Here is a 20,917-nt window from a genome sequence, read left to right on the forward strand (position 1 = left end):
TGGCTGACGACAGGTATCCAAGCCTTTGACTTGACTAGTTCCGCGGGCCCTTGCTGACCCCACAACCATATGGACCAGATCATATCGGGGTTGAATGAGAGCCATTCAACTGTCACTGAATGACTGAAAGCAGTGAAGAGCACTAAACACCCCCGTGTAAGTGCCCCAAGAAAGTAAGAGGAGCTCTGAGTAGCGAAGGTCCCTTGCCAACTCCACTACCACCTTGGTTTTTTTTTTTTTTTTTTTTTTCTGGCTCAACCCTCCAAATATAACCTGCGGACAAGATATTTCAGACACAAACTATGCTCCATTCGATACCCGTAAGTATATTTTGGACTTATTACATCTATTGAGTGTGAAACTCCATCCACCTGAACCTCTTCAGATACTTCACATGGTCAATCCCAATAATCCCTTGCCATGATTCAGGGAAAAAAGGGCATTTCATACACAGCGAAAAGAGGTACAACCACAATATTTTAGGATTTCTGAAGATAAATTATCAAAAAAAGATCGGTATACACCAGAAAAATACAACTCAGACTTCCTTTGGCCACAAGGCAGGAAAATCAGGCTGAAAATTGCAACATGTGGGGAGCCTTTTGGATGACCATCTCAGCTATCACACTTTTCTTACCATATATGCCAGCAGTATCTATAATCAGAACCTGGCGGACCAGGATGACATGAGGCACAGCCAAAGTTTTGACTGAGACAGGAATTTCTCAGCCTGGCATGGCCTGTCAGGCCTCCAGTCCCCTGCAAAGACCCTGCCCAACAGGCAAACTGGCTGTTTCCACCTACAGTCATAGAGACATGGCTCCTTTTTGTTTCGTTGGAAGAACATCACAATGTAAAATAAAGATACAGAAGATACAAGTGCAAACCTGATTTTGATCTCCTGAATGTTTTTATCAGATATTGCGTACAAGAAGTTGTAGTTCTTCAGATCAAACACCTTGTATATGCTACACAAGTTTGCACCAAGCAAGAATGTCAGATCAAATTTGATAGATATTAAGGGAAGCTTTCGTAGCACAACACTCTAATCACCATTTATATGTGCAAATTCTAAACTAGTACACATTGACAAAGGAACCTCAATGCCACATAAGTGACTGGACTGCAATAACTAAGAGCACTTTCAAAAGAATCTCTTACCCATCCTGGGCTGAATAAGTCAGAACTTTTCCATTAACATCATCAAATTCAACAAAACCAGGCCATTTCAGTGACTCTGATTCAAAGAGTGGGATTCCAGCGTCCAGTTGATTCCTCCTAATATATCTGTGACAATTTTAACCAATGTCAGTGCTATACATACAAATGCTAGAGAGGGTGGGGGTGGGGGTGGGGGTGGGGGGAGAAAAGCATAAACCCTAAAGTGGGGCAGGTACTTTGCGCTGCCTCCTAACTCTGCAAGATTTATGACCAGCCAAGCAGGGTACTTAACAGGGTTGTGGCTAAGGCTTTCCATAAAGTGCATCAGATTTTGAGTAGTCTTAACAAGTTCCATCAAGATACTAAAATTTGGTTTAACAATGCAGGGAAACGAGATTCTCATTCCAAACTGCTGGGTCAAGTATAAACTCTCTACGATACCACTTACTGCTGCCATATTACAATTATAGCAGTGTTCTCATGGACAACTCGACCAGAGTTGGAAGACGATCAGAACATCGGACCATCAACCTCTCTCCAGGGACAGTCCATTTCAACGTGTTGACCAGAAGCTACTCAAAAAACCACTGAAAAGTCAAAGAATTGTCTGCTCCTAATTATTGGATCATCCAAATTGATTGAACCAGACGGTCCAACCATCAGACCATGGTGTGAATTATATCAAAAAAAAAAAAAAAAAATATTAGAAATAGCTCATGTAAGCTACAAGACTTGAACCCCATACACTGACATAGGTGATGCAAGCCCAACTGACATAGCTGATGCAACCCATAAATCGCTGTGCCACCAATTATGTCTTAAAGCTACTGAGCATCATATTTCATTTACATTTCCCTTAAAAAAAAAATAAACTTGTCATAAGCTTCTAGAAATCAGACCGTACTGACCACTTGACTACCATCCTACGCATCTCTGTACAAAAGGGCTCAGTGCCACCCTTTTAAGGGTTCCCATATCAGAGGTCATCTAGTCAAAAAATCATAGAGATTGTATAAACACAACTAATTGATCCGCTACACATTAGGATTGTGATCCAGTTTCCCAGAGAAATCCTATTATTGCGTGGTCTCTATGCATTGTTCACCAATGAGAACTTCCAGGTGGAGTACTGGGACCAATCAAACAGCAGGGAATCCAGCATCTAGACCATTTTTACATATTCTGATCATAGACAAACATTATCTCAAATACTCAGGTTACAGATTCACCTGTAGGGTAATGCAATGGTTTCTTTCCATCTTAACTCGAGTCAAAAGCATGAGAGTAAAACAAGCACAAAACATAAACATGAATTTCTTACTCAATAGGAGTAGTTCTGCACTTCAATGAGCTAAAGTGGTCTGAAGCATATACTGACACCGTAATGAGCGACTCGTTATTCTTGTTGTAGAAAAGACTTCTGATCACCTCATCAGGGCTAATATTCAGGAAGCATAGACGTTTATTGGTTGCTGTCAGACCAGAACACCACACGCAAAGAAGTCAGTACAACACACCTAACTAAGCAAGGAATTGTACAATCACAATAATTAAGAGAGAGATCATATACGAAGCCACATCAGGAGAGACTGAAACTAGACTTTGCTCTGGGACATTAGTCATGCATTCGCTCCCCCTGAAACTTTCTCCTCACTATGATATATTAGATAAAGGAACAGGCAAGCACAGGTAGGTTACCCTGAATTTTGATCTTTTTTTTTTTTTTTGGGTTGAAAATATAACTTACATAAATCATTTAGATGCTTAAAAAAATTTAAGGAAAAAAATAGACATGTATGATTATGCATCAAAAATCCTTTTAGCTCTACTGCACCACAAATTTTTTTTCCCCCTCCCCAAGGCAGCAATCTATTGAACATTTGAACCACTTGGATGTCTATTTGACTAATCAAGAATATTGGACAGATGCCATGATCAAATTTCAAAATTTGGGACTACCTCCATCATTGCCAAACATGTATTTGATTATTCCACTTGTATTCAATCTCATCGAAAAAGCCAATCTGAATTCCATACCTAATGAAGCAGTGAAATAAACATCTCCATCATCACTTCAGGACCCTTCCAAAATACCAGCAATTGATGGATTACCTTCCTCCTCCTTGTCCTCTATCTCCTTTTTATCCAACTTACGATTCAAACAATTCCCCTTTATATGACCTTCCTCCTTGCAATAATAGCAAGTTACTTTGCAACCCTTCGACTTGGAGCGGCCCTTGTACTTGCCGAACTCCTCTAGTCTCTCATTTTATCTGTCTCTACCCTGACCACCACCTGCAACCAAGGCACTACCCTCCTCTAACGCCCTATCACCGCAATTTTTCCTTCATGTCTCATTCATCAACAAAGCAGCAATAACCTTGTCAAGTTTAAGAGTATCCTTACCAAACAGTAGTGTTGAACTCATTCAAGTGCACCTTAAATTTCGCTCCCTCTGACAACTGAAGATCATATAATAGTTTCTTCAAAAACGGCCGATTTGTCAACGACCTGGACTCGTACCTCCTCTCTAGCTTTGCCCAGTCTTCTGAATCCGTCAACCCAATGACTTCAGGAAGACTGTTATCTGTAAGATACAATTGGATCGAGTATTCGCTAGATCCCTCTACTCTTGCCACTCATCTTCCTACTCCAGCTTTTCTGATTTCTTCCTGGGAACCTTGATTGTCCCCTTCCCCGTAAGAATATTCTTCGTCCATTGTTCTCACAGAGTGAAGTCATTATGGCCATTGAAGGTTTCTATGAGAAGCTTGAATCCTTCATCATCTGATTAATTTGATCTTCGCCCTCCATGCCACCATCAACCTCAACGAATCTGATCATTGTTGATCTTTGCACAAACCAATACAATCTACAGCAACAGAGCAGAATCTGGCTGATCTGTCCCTTCCACTGATTATGAAACAATGAAAAAAAATATAGGAACACCTAACCTCCTTACCACACCCATATGAAATCAAAATTTCCGTTCAGAACCCAAACCCGTATAGAATTGGCTCAGAAAACCACCTTTCTTTCATCTCGTATGCACAACACATTTACTTTTTGTTTTTCAAACTTTCTTCACACAACACACCCATCGTGCACCCACTTTATTCTTTTAGACAAACTAAGGAAAAAAAAAAAAAAGCAAAGTCATACTTTAATTCCTTCTTCATATAACACCCTTTTTTTTTCTTCGTCATACCATTCAAACCAACTCTCTTCCCTTTTCCTTCACGTATTTGTAATCAGACTTTGGAATCATATCTTGGATATCGTAACTTAGAAACTATACAATGTTTCTCCCTTCTTCCGCTCTCCTTTCCCACAGCCCTTTCCTTAGATCTCTACAAAATTTTTCCAAACCTCGCTCTCGTACCAATTGTTGGGGGACAAATGCGCAACCATGGAGAAGAAACCAAGAAAAAAATCGCACGCAACACAAGTAATTTAACATGGTTCAACACAAATGCCTATATCCACCCAAGAAACCATAGCCTTTCAAATAAACCTGAAAAACCTCTCTACACCACTCTCCACCTCACAATGTAATCTCCCTTTACCTGTGTTTAGGTTTTCCCCACAGAGACAATCTATACTCTATAGAGGAGCCAAAAACTCTGTCCCACACACTTACAATTCTACCCCCGTACATGTAATGGACCCAAAAACCCAACCCAGTTACAAATCCAAGCCCAATAATAATAATGTGGACCCGCAGAATACAAGCACACCCAACCCAACCCCAACATGTAATACACACCCCATCGATCAAAGATGATATGAGTAAAGGATATGATTTCTTCTTAGGAGTTTTGGTGTTTTTGAACTTGGCCAACAGGATTGATACCCCAAACCTTATTTCTTCTCTTCTGTTCTCATCTCCTCTCTTCTTCCTCCCAGGAAGATCAATCTCATATCTTTTCCCTCCCTATCTATCGATATGATTTCTTCTCTTAACAACATAGTTGCTTCCTTTATCTCATCTCATCAGATTTGACCACTGGGCCTTCTTGCACCCGAGATCTATAATCTGGGTTTTCAGATTTTCAGATTGCATTAAGTGGTGCCACATGGAACAACAATTTGGTAGTCCAATTTTCGATAGATATGCATTGTCTGGGCTGGCCATGCGTTAAATTTCATATCTAAACTTAAATCATTATACTAATAATTATAAAATAGAACTAGAACTACTGTACAATATAAAATTTATTATATACTTTTCTTTTGAATAATATATATATATATATATATTCTTGGACTATTTTACCCTTCTTGTTTGTTTAAATACTGTAACTTCTTGATTATCACTTTTCTTCGTCTTTCTTATTTTTTCTATTTTTTGGTACCCTTTGTTCTTTTTATAATTAAATATTAGTTTCATTATTCATTTAAAAAATTAGTTTCTTTATTAAAGTCTCATGTCCTCCACTCTCTCTTCCCTTTTTTCTCTACTCTCTCTAATATTTAGAAACCAATTAGTTTCTTTACTAAACTCACACCCTCCACTCTCTCCCCAATTCTCACGTCTCATTCTACCCAAAAAAATAAGAATTAATCGCTCACGGCCCTTTCTTCCCGAAAAAAAAAAAAAAAAATTATCATCTCAAACTCTCACGCCCTCCACTCTCTCACGTTCCTTTTTCCTTCTATCTAGCCACAATCTATATTATTCTATATTTACACTAAAAAAAGAAAATCTGTATCCTCCCCAATTTTATTTTTCGTAAAATATTCTCTCCTCAATTGCTTTCCCAATTTCGTTTAGTTTCCTAATCAATAATATCCCTCTAATTTTTTTTCAAACTTAAAATAAGATATATCCTCTCTCTCTTTCACTAAATGTATCCCTCCACCATAATGAATAAGGGATCTGGCTGCTTGACGGTGTGAAATTTGAAACTCATAAAGGAACAACATTCTAGAAGGAGACCTGAGGATCTTGATATTGAATTTGGTACTGTATTCTTTGATGTTGGTGGCACATTTAAATTTCAAATTATCAATAGGCATGGCATTTCCAAGGATTCTCCGTCACTGAGATCATGTATTTGATTCTTATTTATATTTATGAATTATGAAGCTTATGTGCATTCATACTACACAATTATAGCATATTAGTTTTGTAATTGGAAATTTTTGTGTTAATCAATTGGAAATTTTTGTGTTGCCCAATGTATCAGTCAGACTCTACCCTTTACGGGGAGGAAGGGACTACATACTTTATCTCATTAGCACTTGATATATGCTAATTTTTTTTTTTTTCTTTTTCTTTTGGGTGGGGGGGTTTAATTAGGATACGCTAATTCGTTGCATGTTCCTTCGAACATTTACGTGGATTTTAGAATGATAGAATCTGTTTTATTTCCTTAAGACGAGGGCAATTGCAAAGTCACGAGTACCTCATCCATTTCAATCTCAAGATCTATTATGTGGATCTAGAAATTAGGAATAATCTCCTCATTGCCTAGCTAAACTTCCTCAGCTACTATTATAAACAACATGAACATTTGAGATGGACCAATACATTATAGACCTATCTGATTTTAACTCTGACTGAATGGACTTTTAATATATATATATATATATATATCCCTCCATCTTAAAAGAATTCAAAAGGAACCCTTGGCTGCTAGATGGTATGAAATTTCAAACTCTCAAAGGACAACATGCTAGAAGGAGATGTGAAGACCTTGAGATTGATTTTGTTATGTATTCTTTCATGTTTTATGCTCATAGCTCTACAGATTGGAAAGGTCCAATTGGCTGTATTTGTCGTCTTAAAAGAGTAAGGTATAGGTGGGATGCCTTTTTTGCCATTTCTACCACTACAATATTTGGTCTGTCCATCAAGTGACCTATCAAGATCTGGAGAGACCATCTCATGCGCTTGGTATCTCTTAAAGCAAGGTGGTTACTTGTAAATTCCAACCTCTATTTTAATGGGTCTTTAGCTCAAATTGTAGAGTGCTTGGAACACGAGTATGTTTCAAGTTTCAAGTTTCAAGTTTCAACTATAATTTAAGAAGATGTTGGTTTAAATCCACAAAAGACTCTTTATATTCAATTGTTCGTAGCATAGTCAGTTAAGGCAATCATGTACATCATATAGAGATTAACATTAAAAAAAATAAAAAATGCATATTCAATTGTTCATACATAGTCAGTCATGAAGCAATAACAACCAGTGTTAAGCAAGATACTTGACATTAACATCTTCAAATTCTTTGGACACCAGAACCAAGTCGGCAAGGAATAAAAGTTACATTTATTATTTAGTTGCACCATAATAGTTATTCAAATCATTGTCATTTTTTTCTAAAGGACACAATTATATTATCAGTCCACAAAATTACATTTATATTACAGGGCACAATGTTAGATCATTTAAATGCTAAAAAAAACAATATATATATATATATATATACTCCTTGACTTCATCAATGGTATCCTACACTGCACCATCAAATAGTACAAATAAAATGACCAAATATTTTCACTATATATTTAACAGATCTCTGGTATGTCTAAAATGTAATCCTATTGAAACAAACAGAACCTGATTATGAAATCAAGAGGGACCCGGCTACTTACAACGATTGAAAGCAGCACAGAGGCCTGACTGAGCAAGAGCAAATATAAGATCCTTGGCCGCAACAATCTCTATAATTTTGGATCTCTTTTTAAGGAATTGTAGCCTCAGAAATAAATGAGCTTTTGGATCATATGTATCAAACTCCTCCTGAGCCAGCAGACATGGAAGATATATTTATGGGGTGAACAACAAGATTTAAGAATGTAATCTATAAATTTAATGAAGAAGATTAACAACATGAAAGTGATGAAACACAAAATGTTTACAGATATCCTTATTTCCCATGAAGTTCTGGAAAATCAGTAAGAAATTAGTCTTCATACTACAAAGATGGAATTTCGCATGAAGACTCAGTTACAAGAATGGTGCCTCCTATCTAAAATAAATAACTCATCTGAAAAATGCTATCATTAATTGAAATCTCTAAGACTGTAAGATACAGCTTAGAGAAGACACCTACTTGTTGATAACCAATGTTCTCATGATGATCTCTAATGCGGCATTGCATCCCAAAGTAGACGAAGAAAACACAGAACTGATGTACTAACTACTTTCCTCCTAACCCCCGCCCCCAAATAAAAAGAGAGAGAGAGAGAGAGAATAAAATATCCATCCATCAAGTATTTTTAACAAACAATGCCCCACACACAGAAAGAAGCACGCACACAAACAAATGGGAAACCCAAAAAAATTAAAGGCAACTCTCCTACAGCACACTCGGTATGAGCATCTTCCCAAAGTACTGTTCTTGAAGTTGATCCGTAAAGCAATCATTCTTCCGAAAACCTTGAAATCCTACAAAATATGTCTCACTTCATGCACAGAGAACCTGAAGTATTGTTCGTCTACCAGTATCGGCATATTCTATATGTATATTTTTGGAAATTACTCTTTACCAAAAATCATGTGCTACCCTAAATTGTCAGCCGCGTCAATTAGGCAATAGTAGGTAAACTTGCTTCAAGCCTCAATCATTATGCTAGAACCTCACAATGACAGCCATTCACTAGAAGTGAGAACCATATATTGGATACACTTGTACAATCATATATCCTTATTTTCCATACATCTCCAAATCCTGGATATTCATCACCTTCATGAGGAACCGCCATGTAGAAGATTATACATGCTTTTAAAATTGATCTCATGAATATGTCCTCCAAAACTTTTCCAAAATCTTCCACTCAAAGCATCCACTTCCAATTACCACTCTATCAAGAATCTGTCAACCTTTTACAATGCTCCTTGGTTTACACTCAGCAACTTACCAACCATGTCCTATCATCTGATGGCAAGTATTTGGTCATGCTTTATTTAAGGATCACAACAACTCTTTGCTAGATGGCAAGCCATCTTGTCTGTCCGACTTTGAGATTATATCTATAATAGGAGAATTCAATTCTCTGCCTGAATTTTTGACTCATAAGTTTTTGCAGGAACAGAAAGAAGAAAGCCATAATTCCTAGCCCCTCAAAGGAGTTTCTGGCTCTCTCATAAGATCTCCTTCCCAATCAAAATCTCTTCAATCCTCTCCTTCTCTTAGATGTCAAAGTCCATCTTCTCTAGCTCCAAGATCCCCATTCACAAAATCTGCTACTTTCAACCTAATATCAGCTGAAGAAGAGCATGTTAATAAACCGTATGAAATCGCCTCCAACTTATCTGAAGGATCAATTCCATCCTAATAATCCCAAAACTAGAGAATTTTAACAAAAAAAAATTCTTATGGATACAGGATCCGTTTGAAACCCATAATTATCGAAAGAACAACTGGCATTGCACTTTCTAAATTGCAAATTCTTGATGTTATCTCCTATAGAGATTGGGGTTTCAATCCTCTAAAACCTAGAACACTTCAAGATTCGAGACTAAGGCACCATTTGACAACGTTCCGTTTCTGCGTTTTCTTGTTCCCAGAAACGAAGAAACAGTCTAAAAAGCGTTTGATAAAGTTATTCCGTTTCACCTGTTTCTAGAAACATAAATCAAAATTTATACCTATTTACAATTCTATAAACGACTTTGATGAAACAAGTCCGATTTGTTTCGTCGTTTCTAGAAACGAATTTGAGAGAGTAAAAATGGTTGTTGTGCCCGATAAATCTCTTAACTATTTAAACCTAAAAAGATGCAACCGAACCCTCTCTCCCTTTTGGTCATCCAATGATACTATTGGGTTTTTTAGTGGCATTATGTCTGCAAAAAACGTTTCGAGAAACAGGTTTATCAAACACCAAAAAATCCGTTTTTGCTTCCAGAAACATGAAAAGCCGTTTCTGCTGTTTCTAGACACAGAAACAGCAGAAACGTTATCAAAAGGTGCCTTAAAAGTCTGCTCATTCAATTACTTTAATTATATCAAAGCTTGAATCAGGTTCTAATATATCAGAACTCTGCTGACCCACACAGCTAGTTTATCCAAATTTCGGCTGCAGTCCTCAAAGGACCTCCCAAACTGGTTTAAATACTGGCTTTTTGTCTGGGGCCCTGTTCAGGATATCGTTCGTTTTAGAGTCGATGAGAAAGTTCAATGCTTATAACAGCAGTTTTGATGAAAGAGACTTGCATGTCCAATTCTTCATTCTCTAAGAAATTCCATGGATAATGGGATGGGCTTATTCAGTCCCAGAAGAAGATGGTAACTGAGATTACATCTCTATTCTTGAATGGAAAATTTTTCTGAAGTGGTGGGATAAATTTAACACATCACATCTAAGTCACTATTCAGTGAATCAGTAACTCTTAAACGGGTATATTTTTCGTTCTCATCTCAGGACATTGACTCTCCATCTCAAGAAAATTCTTCTAAGCTTATAGCTCTGCTTGCCTCTCTGAAAAATAGAAATCCAAGCATGTCTTGCTCAGTTCTCAAGAAGCACCTTATTGTTGCATTAGGTGACAACTCTGATGTGATGATATCTCCACATCAGCTAAAGATGGAGATATTGTAGATCTCGGTAACGACAATGGTGATGACTGCTATGGAATCTTTTCTCCAGCCCATGAGCAAAAAGTAGATTCTCCACATGTTAGAATATATATTTAAGTGTGCCGTAGGGGCACTAGGGCACTTTCCCCCTTCCACCAACCCTATTTAGAGTGGGGCGGCTGGATGGGGGTCATAGTTGTAATTGGGTATAACTTGATGAGGGTCACATAGTTGCTATGGGGGTATAACTTGTAGTTCTTTTAGATCACTCAAGCATTCTACCCAATTTGGCTGTTAACGCCACACGATTAGTGCAGATTCCTAACAATATTATTAAAGGAGTGTCAAGCAAATACATGGATATAATTAAAGACATGCATGGAGATGTGGTGACTACTGTGAGATCTGCGGGAGGTCAAGGCGATGAGTTCCCAATTACTATCAAGTTACATCAAGGGTCCGCACTGAGCCCTTATGTGTTTACGCTTATCATGGACGATCTAACCAGTAATATTCAAGGAGAGATACCGTGGTGTATGCTTTTCGCTGATGATATTATTATGGTGGGTGAAACATTCACGAGGATTAATGATAAGTTGGAGTTATGGAGACCTACTTTGGAATCAAGAGGTCTTAAGATAAGTAGAACAAAGACGAAGTATATGATTTGTAACCTTAGTCGATTGAGGAATAATAGCAAAAGGGCCAAATTGAGGGGAGAAAGATCCCACAAAGTGACTTTCAGAAATCTGGGCTCTACCTTAAACAAAGAAGGTGAGATTGACTATGATGTTTCCCACAAAATAAAAGTATGATGGATGAAGTGGAGAGGGGCATCTAGAGTGTTGTGCGATCAACTTATTCCTCTAAAGCTTAAAGAAAATTCTATAGGACAGTCATAAGATCAGCTATGATGTATGGTGCGGAATGTTGAGTAGTCAAGAAGCGTAATATAGATAAGTTGAGTATGGCAGAGATGATGTGTCGCACTCCCAAATCCTAAATCGAAGCAACTCCAATTCAATTCTAACTCGGTCATTCCTCACTCTATCTCTCAGAGTTTTGCCACACATCCATCTCAACATGGATAGAGCTAAAAGGGCTAGGGGAGGCCAAAATAACCATTAATGAGTTGGTAAGGAAAGACACGCAAAAGATAGGTCTTCACCCTAGCATGGCATCTAACAAAGCTGCTTGGAGGGCAAAGATCCGGTTTGCCGAATGTTTGTAAGTGGGATGTCCCAGTTTTTTTTTTCCCCCTCAACTTGGATCCATGTAGCCGACCCCATTTAGTTGGGATAAAACTGAGTTGTTGTTGTTGTTGTTGTTGTTGTTATTGTTGTTCCAAATTTTGCCACTAACCTCCTCTCTATGAGTCATTTAACCAAATCCTTCAATTGTTGCCACCTTCTTTCCTTCCCATTCTCTATTTCAGGATTTGGTGATGAGAAGGATTATTGGCAGTGGGTGTGAAGAGAAAGGGCTCCATCTTCATAAACCCAGACCATCTTTTTAACTATAGCTCAATTATATGTGTGTGGGAACAATGACAACAACATTAGTGATATTGCGATGATTTGGGATAAACATTTAGGCCATCCATATTTTGGTGTTATGGAAAAACAGTTGTCACACTTGTTTTCTTCTATTTCTATCTCCCATGTATTTCAATGAGAATCACGTTTGTTAGCTAAAGACTGTCATTCTCCTTATCTTTACCATGATAATCGGTCTATTGTTCCCTTTCATTGTGCAATATGATGTTTGGGGACCTACTTCCACCACTTATTTATTTATCGTTATATTATCTCATTTGTTTATGATTGCTCCTACACCACGTGGGTTTTTCTGTTCAAATAGAAAAGAGATGTCTATAATGCTTTCAATAATTTCTACCAAATGATTTGCACTCAATTTAATACTAGACTTGAAATCTTTCTATCTAATAAAGAATTGATATGTATAGTGGGCTCCAAAACTTTTTTTTACCAATAATGACATTGTCCATCTGCTAGCTTGTATTGACACACCCCAACAAAATGGGGAAGCTAGGAAAAACTTTGCCATTTGTTGGAAGTCACTAGGAAGCAAATGTTTGGTATGCATGTCCCTAAGACTATTTAGTATGATTCTCTCCGTATTGTTGACTTCTTGATGAATTGTATGCTTTCTAGTATCCTTGGCTTCGAATCTCCTTTAGAAATCCCCCCTGGGCCAGTGCTCTAGCCTTCTCTCTTCCTCCTAAAAATGTTTGGGAGTGTGTTATGTGCATGTTAACAAGTCTGCTTGGACTAAACTTGATCCAAAGGCCATTAAATGTATTTTCCTTGGTTATGTCCCTTCTACCAAGGGCTATAAGTGCCCATCCATCCTCCCGGAAGCAGCTTCTCTCCAAAGATGTCACCTTCTTTGAATTCATCTTTCTTTACTCCTCATTTGCAACCTCTTCAACAGGAGGGTAGTGGAAGTGAAGAAGAGGTTGTTATTATTCCCCTCTTTCAACCCTTGCATATCCCTCCCTTTTTGCTTGATTTGAGAAACACAAAGAGGTGGGTGGTGTTGATGCTTTAGACCATTCAGAAGGAGATGTTAATGAAATGGAACCACGCATTGAGAAGGTTAACAATGAGTTTTTTGTTTACAAAAGAAGGGAAAAGAAGACCTACCAAGAATCCTCTTCAGATTTTTATATTGAGCTCCACCTTCCTGAGTCGAGTAATACTCCTCTATAAACTAAGTTAGATCTTCTCCATCGTTGTACGAAAGGGAACAAGAGCTTGTACTAATCCCACAACCAAGTTTGTTTCCTATGATGCTCTCTCTCCTATAGGTGTTGCTTTCTTAGTTTCTCTTTCCGCAAACCATCATTCCCAAGAATGTCACTAAGGCCATGTCTGACCTAAAGTGGAAGGAAGCTATAAGTGACAAAATGATGCCCCTTGAGAAGAACTCTACTTGGAAGCTTGTTGATATTCCAAAGGGGAGAGTTTCCATTGGATGCAGATGTGTCTACTCAATCAAGTATCGATCATATGGCACTATTGAGAGCTATAAGGCTAGGTTGGTGGCCAAAGGATGTCAGGTTTACAGAATTGGCTATCATAAAACATTTTCTCTTGTTGCTAAACATAATTCGATAAGATTCCTTTTATCATTAGCAGCCAATGAAGACTGGTCATTGTATTAGGATGTAAAGAATGCATTCCTCCATGGTAATTTGAAAGAGGAGGTGAGGTGTATATGGAAATCCCACCAGGCTTCAAGTTTCCCTAAGTTGAAGGGAAAGTGTGTCTTCTCAAAAAAGCTCTATATGGTCTCAAACAATCCTCGAAGACTTGGTTTGAAAGGTTTAGACATGCTACTTTGAAGAATGGATACATCCAGAGTTAGGATGACCATACTCTATTTGCCCAGTAAGGTAATGGTACCATCACAACTCTAATTGTTTATATTGATGATATTGTAGTCAGTTAATTCATGCATGCTCCCAAGAGAGGGCACTTGGATGTTGTGTATTGCATCTTCAGGTACTTAAAGTCTATCCCAGGAAAAGAGTTATGGTACACCAAACATGACCATTTGAGGATTGAAGGCTACATTGATGCTGATTAGGCAAGATCTATTTCTGATAGAAGGTCTACATTAAGATATTACACATTTGTGAGTGGTAACCTGGTTACATGGAGAAGCAAAAAACAGCGTGTTGTGGCTAGATCAAGTGTAAAAAATTTAAAGTCATGGCTGAAAAGGTTGGTCCAAGAGTTGCGGTTTGATACTGAGAGATATACAGGCCTTTATTGTGATAACGAGGCTGCTATAAGTATAGCTTAAGATCCTGTGCAACATGACCAAACAAAACACATTAAAGTGGATCGGCATTACATTACAGAGAAAATTGACTCTAGCAATATTTGTACTCCTTTTGTGAAGACAAGCAATCAGTTGTCTGATATCTTCACCAAATGAATCAACTCTCAGCAGTTCAATACCCTATTAAGCAAACTGGGCATGTATGACATTTATTCTCCAGATTGAGGGGGAGTGTTAAGAGTTCATGTAATAAGGGTATTTTTGGTACTTTGTTATTGTCTTGTATTGTATTTTTACCTTTTACCTCCCTAATCTATCTTATGTTAGTATGGGGGCTATTTATTCAATTCCTAATGTTATAAGCAAGTAAGTCAATATACAGGAGAAAAATTTATTCTCTCGGTCTCTCCCCAAGCATTCAAGGTATTCTTCTTCTCCTCATGTGCTTTTGGGTTATCCTTATTCCAATCTAGTTCCAATAAATTTCATTTTTATTGCCTTCTTGGGAAATTTTTACCTTGTCATCTGTCTTATTACAAGTAGCGATCAGATTTCCCAAATTCCATCTAGGTTAGTGTTATGCTATTTGTTCACTGCATTGATGTCGCTATGGCTGCTGACATATCCCTTTCCTCTACTAGCATTTCCTTATCTACTTGAATTATACTAGTAAATTAGTAATATTGTCATTAATCTTACATTGTCATACACATTTAAATATAGTATGTTCATAATTGCCAATTTGAAGCTTTGGGAGAAGGTTAATGAAGTCCACTAGAAGAGAATCCGCTATCTCAGATAACCAATTTGGTTTCATGCCAAGCAGATTATCAACATAAGCTATTTACCTACTGAGGAGAATCATGAAAACTTATAAAGCTACGAAGAAAGACCTCCATATGGTCTTTATTGACCAGGAAAGGCTTACGACAGAGTACCCAGAGAGTTAATATGGCATATCTTAGAGAAGAGAAAGGTGTCGAGTAAATACGTGGATATAAATATATAATAAAAGATATGTATGCTAACATGGTGACTAGTGTGAGAACCAAAGGCGGTCACGGTGGCCATTTTCCAATTACTAATGGCTTTATCAAGGGTCAGCTTTAAGCCCTTATCTGCTTGTGTTTGTTCTGGTTAAGTTGACAAAAGCATTCAAGGTGAGTTTGTTCTGCTTGTGTTTGTGTATGCTTTCCGCAGACGATATTGTTTTATTGAATGACACAAAAACAAGGTTCAACGCTAAACTAAAGAGACGGAGATCAACCTTGGGAACAAGAAGCTTTAAGATAAGTAGAACAAAGACGGAGTATTTGATGTCTAACTTTAGTTACTCATTGATGGATAATGACGCGGTGACTACTAAAGGAAGAGAGATACCGTAAAATGAATATTTGAAATGTTTGGATCTATTATAAATAAAGAAGGTGAATAGAAGATAATGTGGCACATAGAATTAAAGTGGGATGGACAAAGTGGAGAGGCGAGTTTGGAGTTTTGTGCAACCAACGTGTTAATGTAAAACGTAAGGGGAAATTATATAGGATAGTCATACACCCGACTACGATGTACGGGGTAGAATTTTAGGCAGTTAAAAAGCAGCACATTGATAAGATATGTGTAGCGGAAATGAGAATGTTAAGATGGATATACGAAAAAACTATAAATGATAAGGTAAGGAATGAAAGTATTAGAGCGGATTTGGGAGTTGCTCCAATTCATAATAAGCTTCGGGAAAGTTGTTTGAGATGGTATGGCCATTTTGAGGCCATTTGATGCACCAGTAAAAAGGAATGATCTGATCCAGCTAGAAAGATCTAAAAGAGCTAGGGGTAGGCCAAAAATGACCATAGGAGAAGTAGTGAGGAAAGGCATGCACAACTTTGGCCTTGCCATGAGTATTGCCTTGAATAGGGCAGATTAGGACCAGTGTTGATGGATTGTTGGTTCAAGTGAGAAAGATTGTACCCAGTATATCGCATAATGGTGAGAACTGCCTCACAAATAAATAATAGTAAGAAATCTTGTTTATGCAAAACGAAAAAATGTTTTCCCTTCATAGCAACAGAACATTAATCGTAGTACTAGTTTTTCAGCTCGTCAATAGTTCAAGCAAAAACACTGAACGCCCGGTTTGAAAAAAAGTGAGACTAGGGTTTCCGTCCAAACATCTGGCTATTAGAGGACAATCGGCAGAGCCGTAGAACTATATAACCTTAATTATACTACCAATATAGAAATTATGGCTAACCAACAACAGGAATCGATCACTTTTTTAGCAATAACCAGAACTCCGGTGACAGTTCAAAGATGAACACAAATCCCCGCATTAGGGTTTTCCCGGGGGAAATTTGAAAACCCTAAATAAGGCAACGGCAAAACGAATAATTCGACCTAAACAGGCAGACAATAACAACTTCTGTAATTCACGAAACTGAACTCAATAACCCCAAACATGGAATCGGATTATGACCAAATCCACCAACTGAATGAATGGAAAACCTAACCTGTAGTTGAAAATTCCTGAATTTTTCTTGAGAACTTGAGGAAGCCCCACGACCCATATTCCGCAATCCCCCGATTTCTCGCCGCTGAAGCTTCTTGACGGAATTGCATAGTTCACTCTCTCGAAGCTTTAGCACTGAATCCCAGGTCCTCAACTCTCGCCCTCGTTTCTTCGCCGTGACTCGAACTCGAGGCCTAGGAAGCGACCTCCTCTCCATTAGGCTTTCACTTTGCCTCGGCTATCGTAGCGAAAACGAGGGAACCAGGAAGTCGAAGTCTGAAGCGAATAGCTCTAATGCGCAAAGTAATTTTTCCATGGCCGTCGACTTAAGATTTCTCCTCTCTCCATTAACTCAGGGGAGGAAACCGCCGAACTGTAACTGTGAAGTGGGAACCGGTGGGAACTGTGTAATGTGAACTAAAACAAACAAATAACGTTTTCTTTCTTCGCCTACTGGATCTTCTTCTCCAGTCCGAGGCTGAAGGCTCCGATCCACGCAGATCGCTTTCCCCCTTTATTGCTTTTTAAGCCCTCGCCATGACCCGGGTGTATTGCGTGTGTTTATATAGTACCCGTTCCCCAGAAAAAACACGACACGGAAGTGTCAGTTCGTCAGATAATTGGCAGCTGTCTATGGCCAACGTGGAAACGCCTGAGCCTTCAACTGTCCTACATGGTAATCTGAGAATCGGCGTACCGAATCCGGCGCCGTCGATATTCGTCCCAACTCCAAAATCGAGTCCGGACTCCGGACCAGATCCAGGAATACTACCCTTGGTCCGGCCCTACTGGTTCAAAAATACAGCCATTTTCATTGGGTAGAATACAGCCATGCATTGAGTATCTTGCCAGAAGAGTTGGTAACCTTTATCCTGAGATGACACATAGTTATACAAAAGTTTTTATACAGAGAAGGTAAAAATTTATTGGAGTTTAGTGCAATTATTCATCATGGAATATTGGAATTTATGTATTATAATTAAGGGAAAAAGAATAACCCCAATATAGGAGTATAGAAATAATCGCCTTCCATCTTTTTTGAAGAAAAAAAAATCTATCCATGTTGATGTCTATGTGTGCATTCTCATTGGCTCCTACGTTGGTGCAAGGGCACACAACTGAGCAATGATCTCTTTCCCTAGCAATAAATTATGTCATGTCTGATGACAATGAATATTATTGCTCTATTTCCCCATTTGGTACTCTAACTACTCGAATTGTCTTTACTGAATTAGGGGATTCTTACCACCATCATAAGAGAAAAGGTTGGCACGTGGTGTGGATGCTTAAATTGCACCATCAATCTAAATATTTTCTTTGAAAGTTTTAAATGAATGTTTTCTTACAAAATATAAGTTAGGGCAATTTACATCCTCTCCCCTATACTTTGTTCTTAATACATCCCCCTCCCCTGTGTTTTCAGAAATTACATAATCCCCCTTGTCAGATGACGTTGTTAGTGTGGTGCTAGTTTTGAATTATAAAACTCGATTTTAGCCTCTTGTACAACCACAAATCAAATACTTATTTTACCCCTAGTGTTTTTAAAAACTATTTTCACCCAAATTGAAAAGAGAGAAAGAGGTAACCACTATCTCCAAGGAATAAGGATTTCATTGTGCTTAACAATTCTTGTGGGATTTTGAGAAAGCCCATGTCTTCTTCCCCTGTTCTTTTGCTTTTGTAAATAAAAGTCGAAATGCAATCAGAGAAGATAACGATGAGGTGTAAACCGGGACTATGGGCAAGTAGAATGCCATCATGGTTTGCTTCCATTTTTGTGGTAGAAGCTGAGAACTCCGAGGACCACTTACACTTTGCCGCAAATAAATTCCCACCGGGATCCTAAATGATAGAGCCCCTTCAACTAGTGTGGGTTGCTGAGATTCATACTTCATCAGTGTAATAGAGAAGTGCTTGTGAAGATTTTACTTGGTGCACAATAAGGCTCGCAGAGGAGGCCACAAACACCAACAAATTGAGGGTTGTTGGAAAGAGGAGTGATGCCCCAAGAAAAACAAAAAGATCTCGCTTGAATGAAGTCTTTCATGAACATATGCATACCTGCAACCGACCATTAAAGTAAACAATTGAAAAAAATATATATATTTTTAACTTTCATCTCTTCATCTTATCGGGATTTCTTCCATTGGGAACCTTTTTTAGTCTCCAATGCCCTTGAAGATTAGAAAAAAAAAATTGAACGAAATCATTCTATATTTAGGGGCTTTTAAGTGTTGAACTTTTCTACTCATGGGCTTGTTGAGTTTTTTGATATGGTTTTAACTCTGTTAGAATACCTATGATTTTAGGGGAGAAAAGTTTGATGTTTTATATATATTTTTTTATTTTCGTTCTTCCCATTTGGTCAATTTATTGAGGGAAGACAGTGTTGTTGCCTTGAGTTATCTCCATTGGTGGGAAGATGTGGGAAATGCTAGGGTTTTTCATGTGGGTTTTGTTTCTCTAGGGCTCTAGTATTGGTAAATTTGTGGTGGAGAATAATAACTTAAGGGTGATTTTGCTTGAATCATTGAAAGTTGTTTACGAAAGCACAATTGGAAACTTTGGGGTTCTTCGGTAGTGGGGAACAATGGTTGGGACTATGGTTTATTTGAAAATGAACCAAAAGGCATGCAAGAGATTCAACGACGTTGGTGTGTCTTTCAAATCAAAGTGAAGAGGCCGTCCAAGATTCCTTCTTGCAGATAGAGGAGGTCGGGTTTGTTAAATTCATGTTTAGAACTGTGTTTTTCTTCCTAATTGCTGAGGAGATAGAGAAGGGGCAAAGGTGGGTTGAAGTGGGAAATCTCCAAATATATCAGGGTTTTGTGGTTGGAAGGGTGAAATAGTCTTTTAACAATATTGAAGGGTAAAGTGGGTCTTATCAAAAATTAGTCTAACTTAACGGTGTAAGTATTTTAGTAAAAATTAACATATTACAGGGGAGGATTATGTAATTTCCACAAACATAGAGGAGGGAGATGTCATAAGAGCAAAGTACAAGGGATAGAGATGTAAATTACTCTATAAATTACTGATGTTTACGGTTGTCGATATTGTTTGTCCACTTTGCAAAATTGAACCTGAATCATTATTTGGGCATTAATTTTTCACATGCATTTTATCCATACATATTTAGGTTTGCAATGCCTTTTGGATTGTATATCGAAAATTTTCAGTCTTCTTCGCTAATTGATATCTTTGATTTCCTCATAGCATTGTTGTTTCCCCATGATTTGCATTGGGGTGTTATTTGTTATTGTTATAAGTTATAACTTTGCAATTTATTTGGATGTTTAATAACAAATTTGTTTTCAAAAATCAATCTTTTGATCCTTCTTTAGTTCTTAATGTTGCGATGAAATAGTCTATGATTATTCATTAGTGTTTATGCTTTGGTTTCATCACCATTAAATGCCTCTTTTACGTGTTTGAATATATATGAAACCCCTCCTTTTGAGGATTATCCAATTATTATCTATGATGGTTGTATGGATACCACTTCAAGTTATTGTCGAAGTGCTTCACTTGCTTTATTCAAATCAAAGTTTGTGTTTTTGGGAACCATGGCCTTTCAGGGACTATATTGGCACCAAAGGCTCTATTGCAGGATATCCATCAAGTAGTGGTAGAAGGATTTAGAAAAGTAGAAGTTTGGAGTGCGGTTATTGATCTCTATTTATGGGAAACACAAAGGAGTAAAAGAGAATGACCTTTCGAAATTGTTAATATTCTTCTTGACATTGCATCATTTATGTATGATATGAACACTTCTATATATTGTAAAGATAAATATGTAATTTTGATAGCCACTAGGGCTGTTAATTTGGCCAAGATTAATAGGTTAGCTCATATGATAAATAGTAATGTATAGATTTTTTATTTTATTTTATTTTTTATTTTCACC

The 20,917-nt window shown here is 37.7% G+C and overlaps 1 protein-coding gene across 2 annotated transcripts in view; it reads right to left on the reverse strand.

The window, feature by feature from the left end:
- LOC122084249 overlaps positions 1-17,552 on the reverse strand; it is a 19,579-nt gene extending 2,027 nt beyond the window's left edge. For both annotated transcript variants that reach the window (XM_042652345.1, XM_042652344.1), the window contains exons 1-5: positions 17,009-17,552; positions 7,762-7,909; positions 2,483-2,633; positions 1,162-1,287; positions 888-968 (exon numbers count right to left, since the gene is read on the reverse strand). In XM_042652345.1, coding sequence (XP_042508279.1) covers positions 888-968; positions 1,162-1,287; positions 2,483-2,633; positions 7,762-7,909; positions 17,009-17,224 — 722 coding nt within the window. In that variant the 5' untranslated portion in view covers positions 17,225-17,552. The remainder of the gene's footprint in view (positions 1-887; positions 969-1,161; positions 1,288-2,482; positions 2,634-7,761; positions 7,910-17,008) is intronic.
- Positions 17,553-20,917: the final 3,365 nt, after the last annotated feature.

Source organism: Macadamia integrifolia, chromosome 7 (assembly GCF_013358625.1).
Source record: "Macadamia integrifolia cultivar HAES 741 chromosome 7, SCU_Mint_v3, whole genome shotgun sequence".
In the NCBI taxonomy this organism is placed as follows: domain Eukaryota; kingdom Viridiplantae; phylum Streptophyta; class Magnoliopsida; order Proteales; family Proteaceae; genus Macadamia; species Macadamia integrifolia.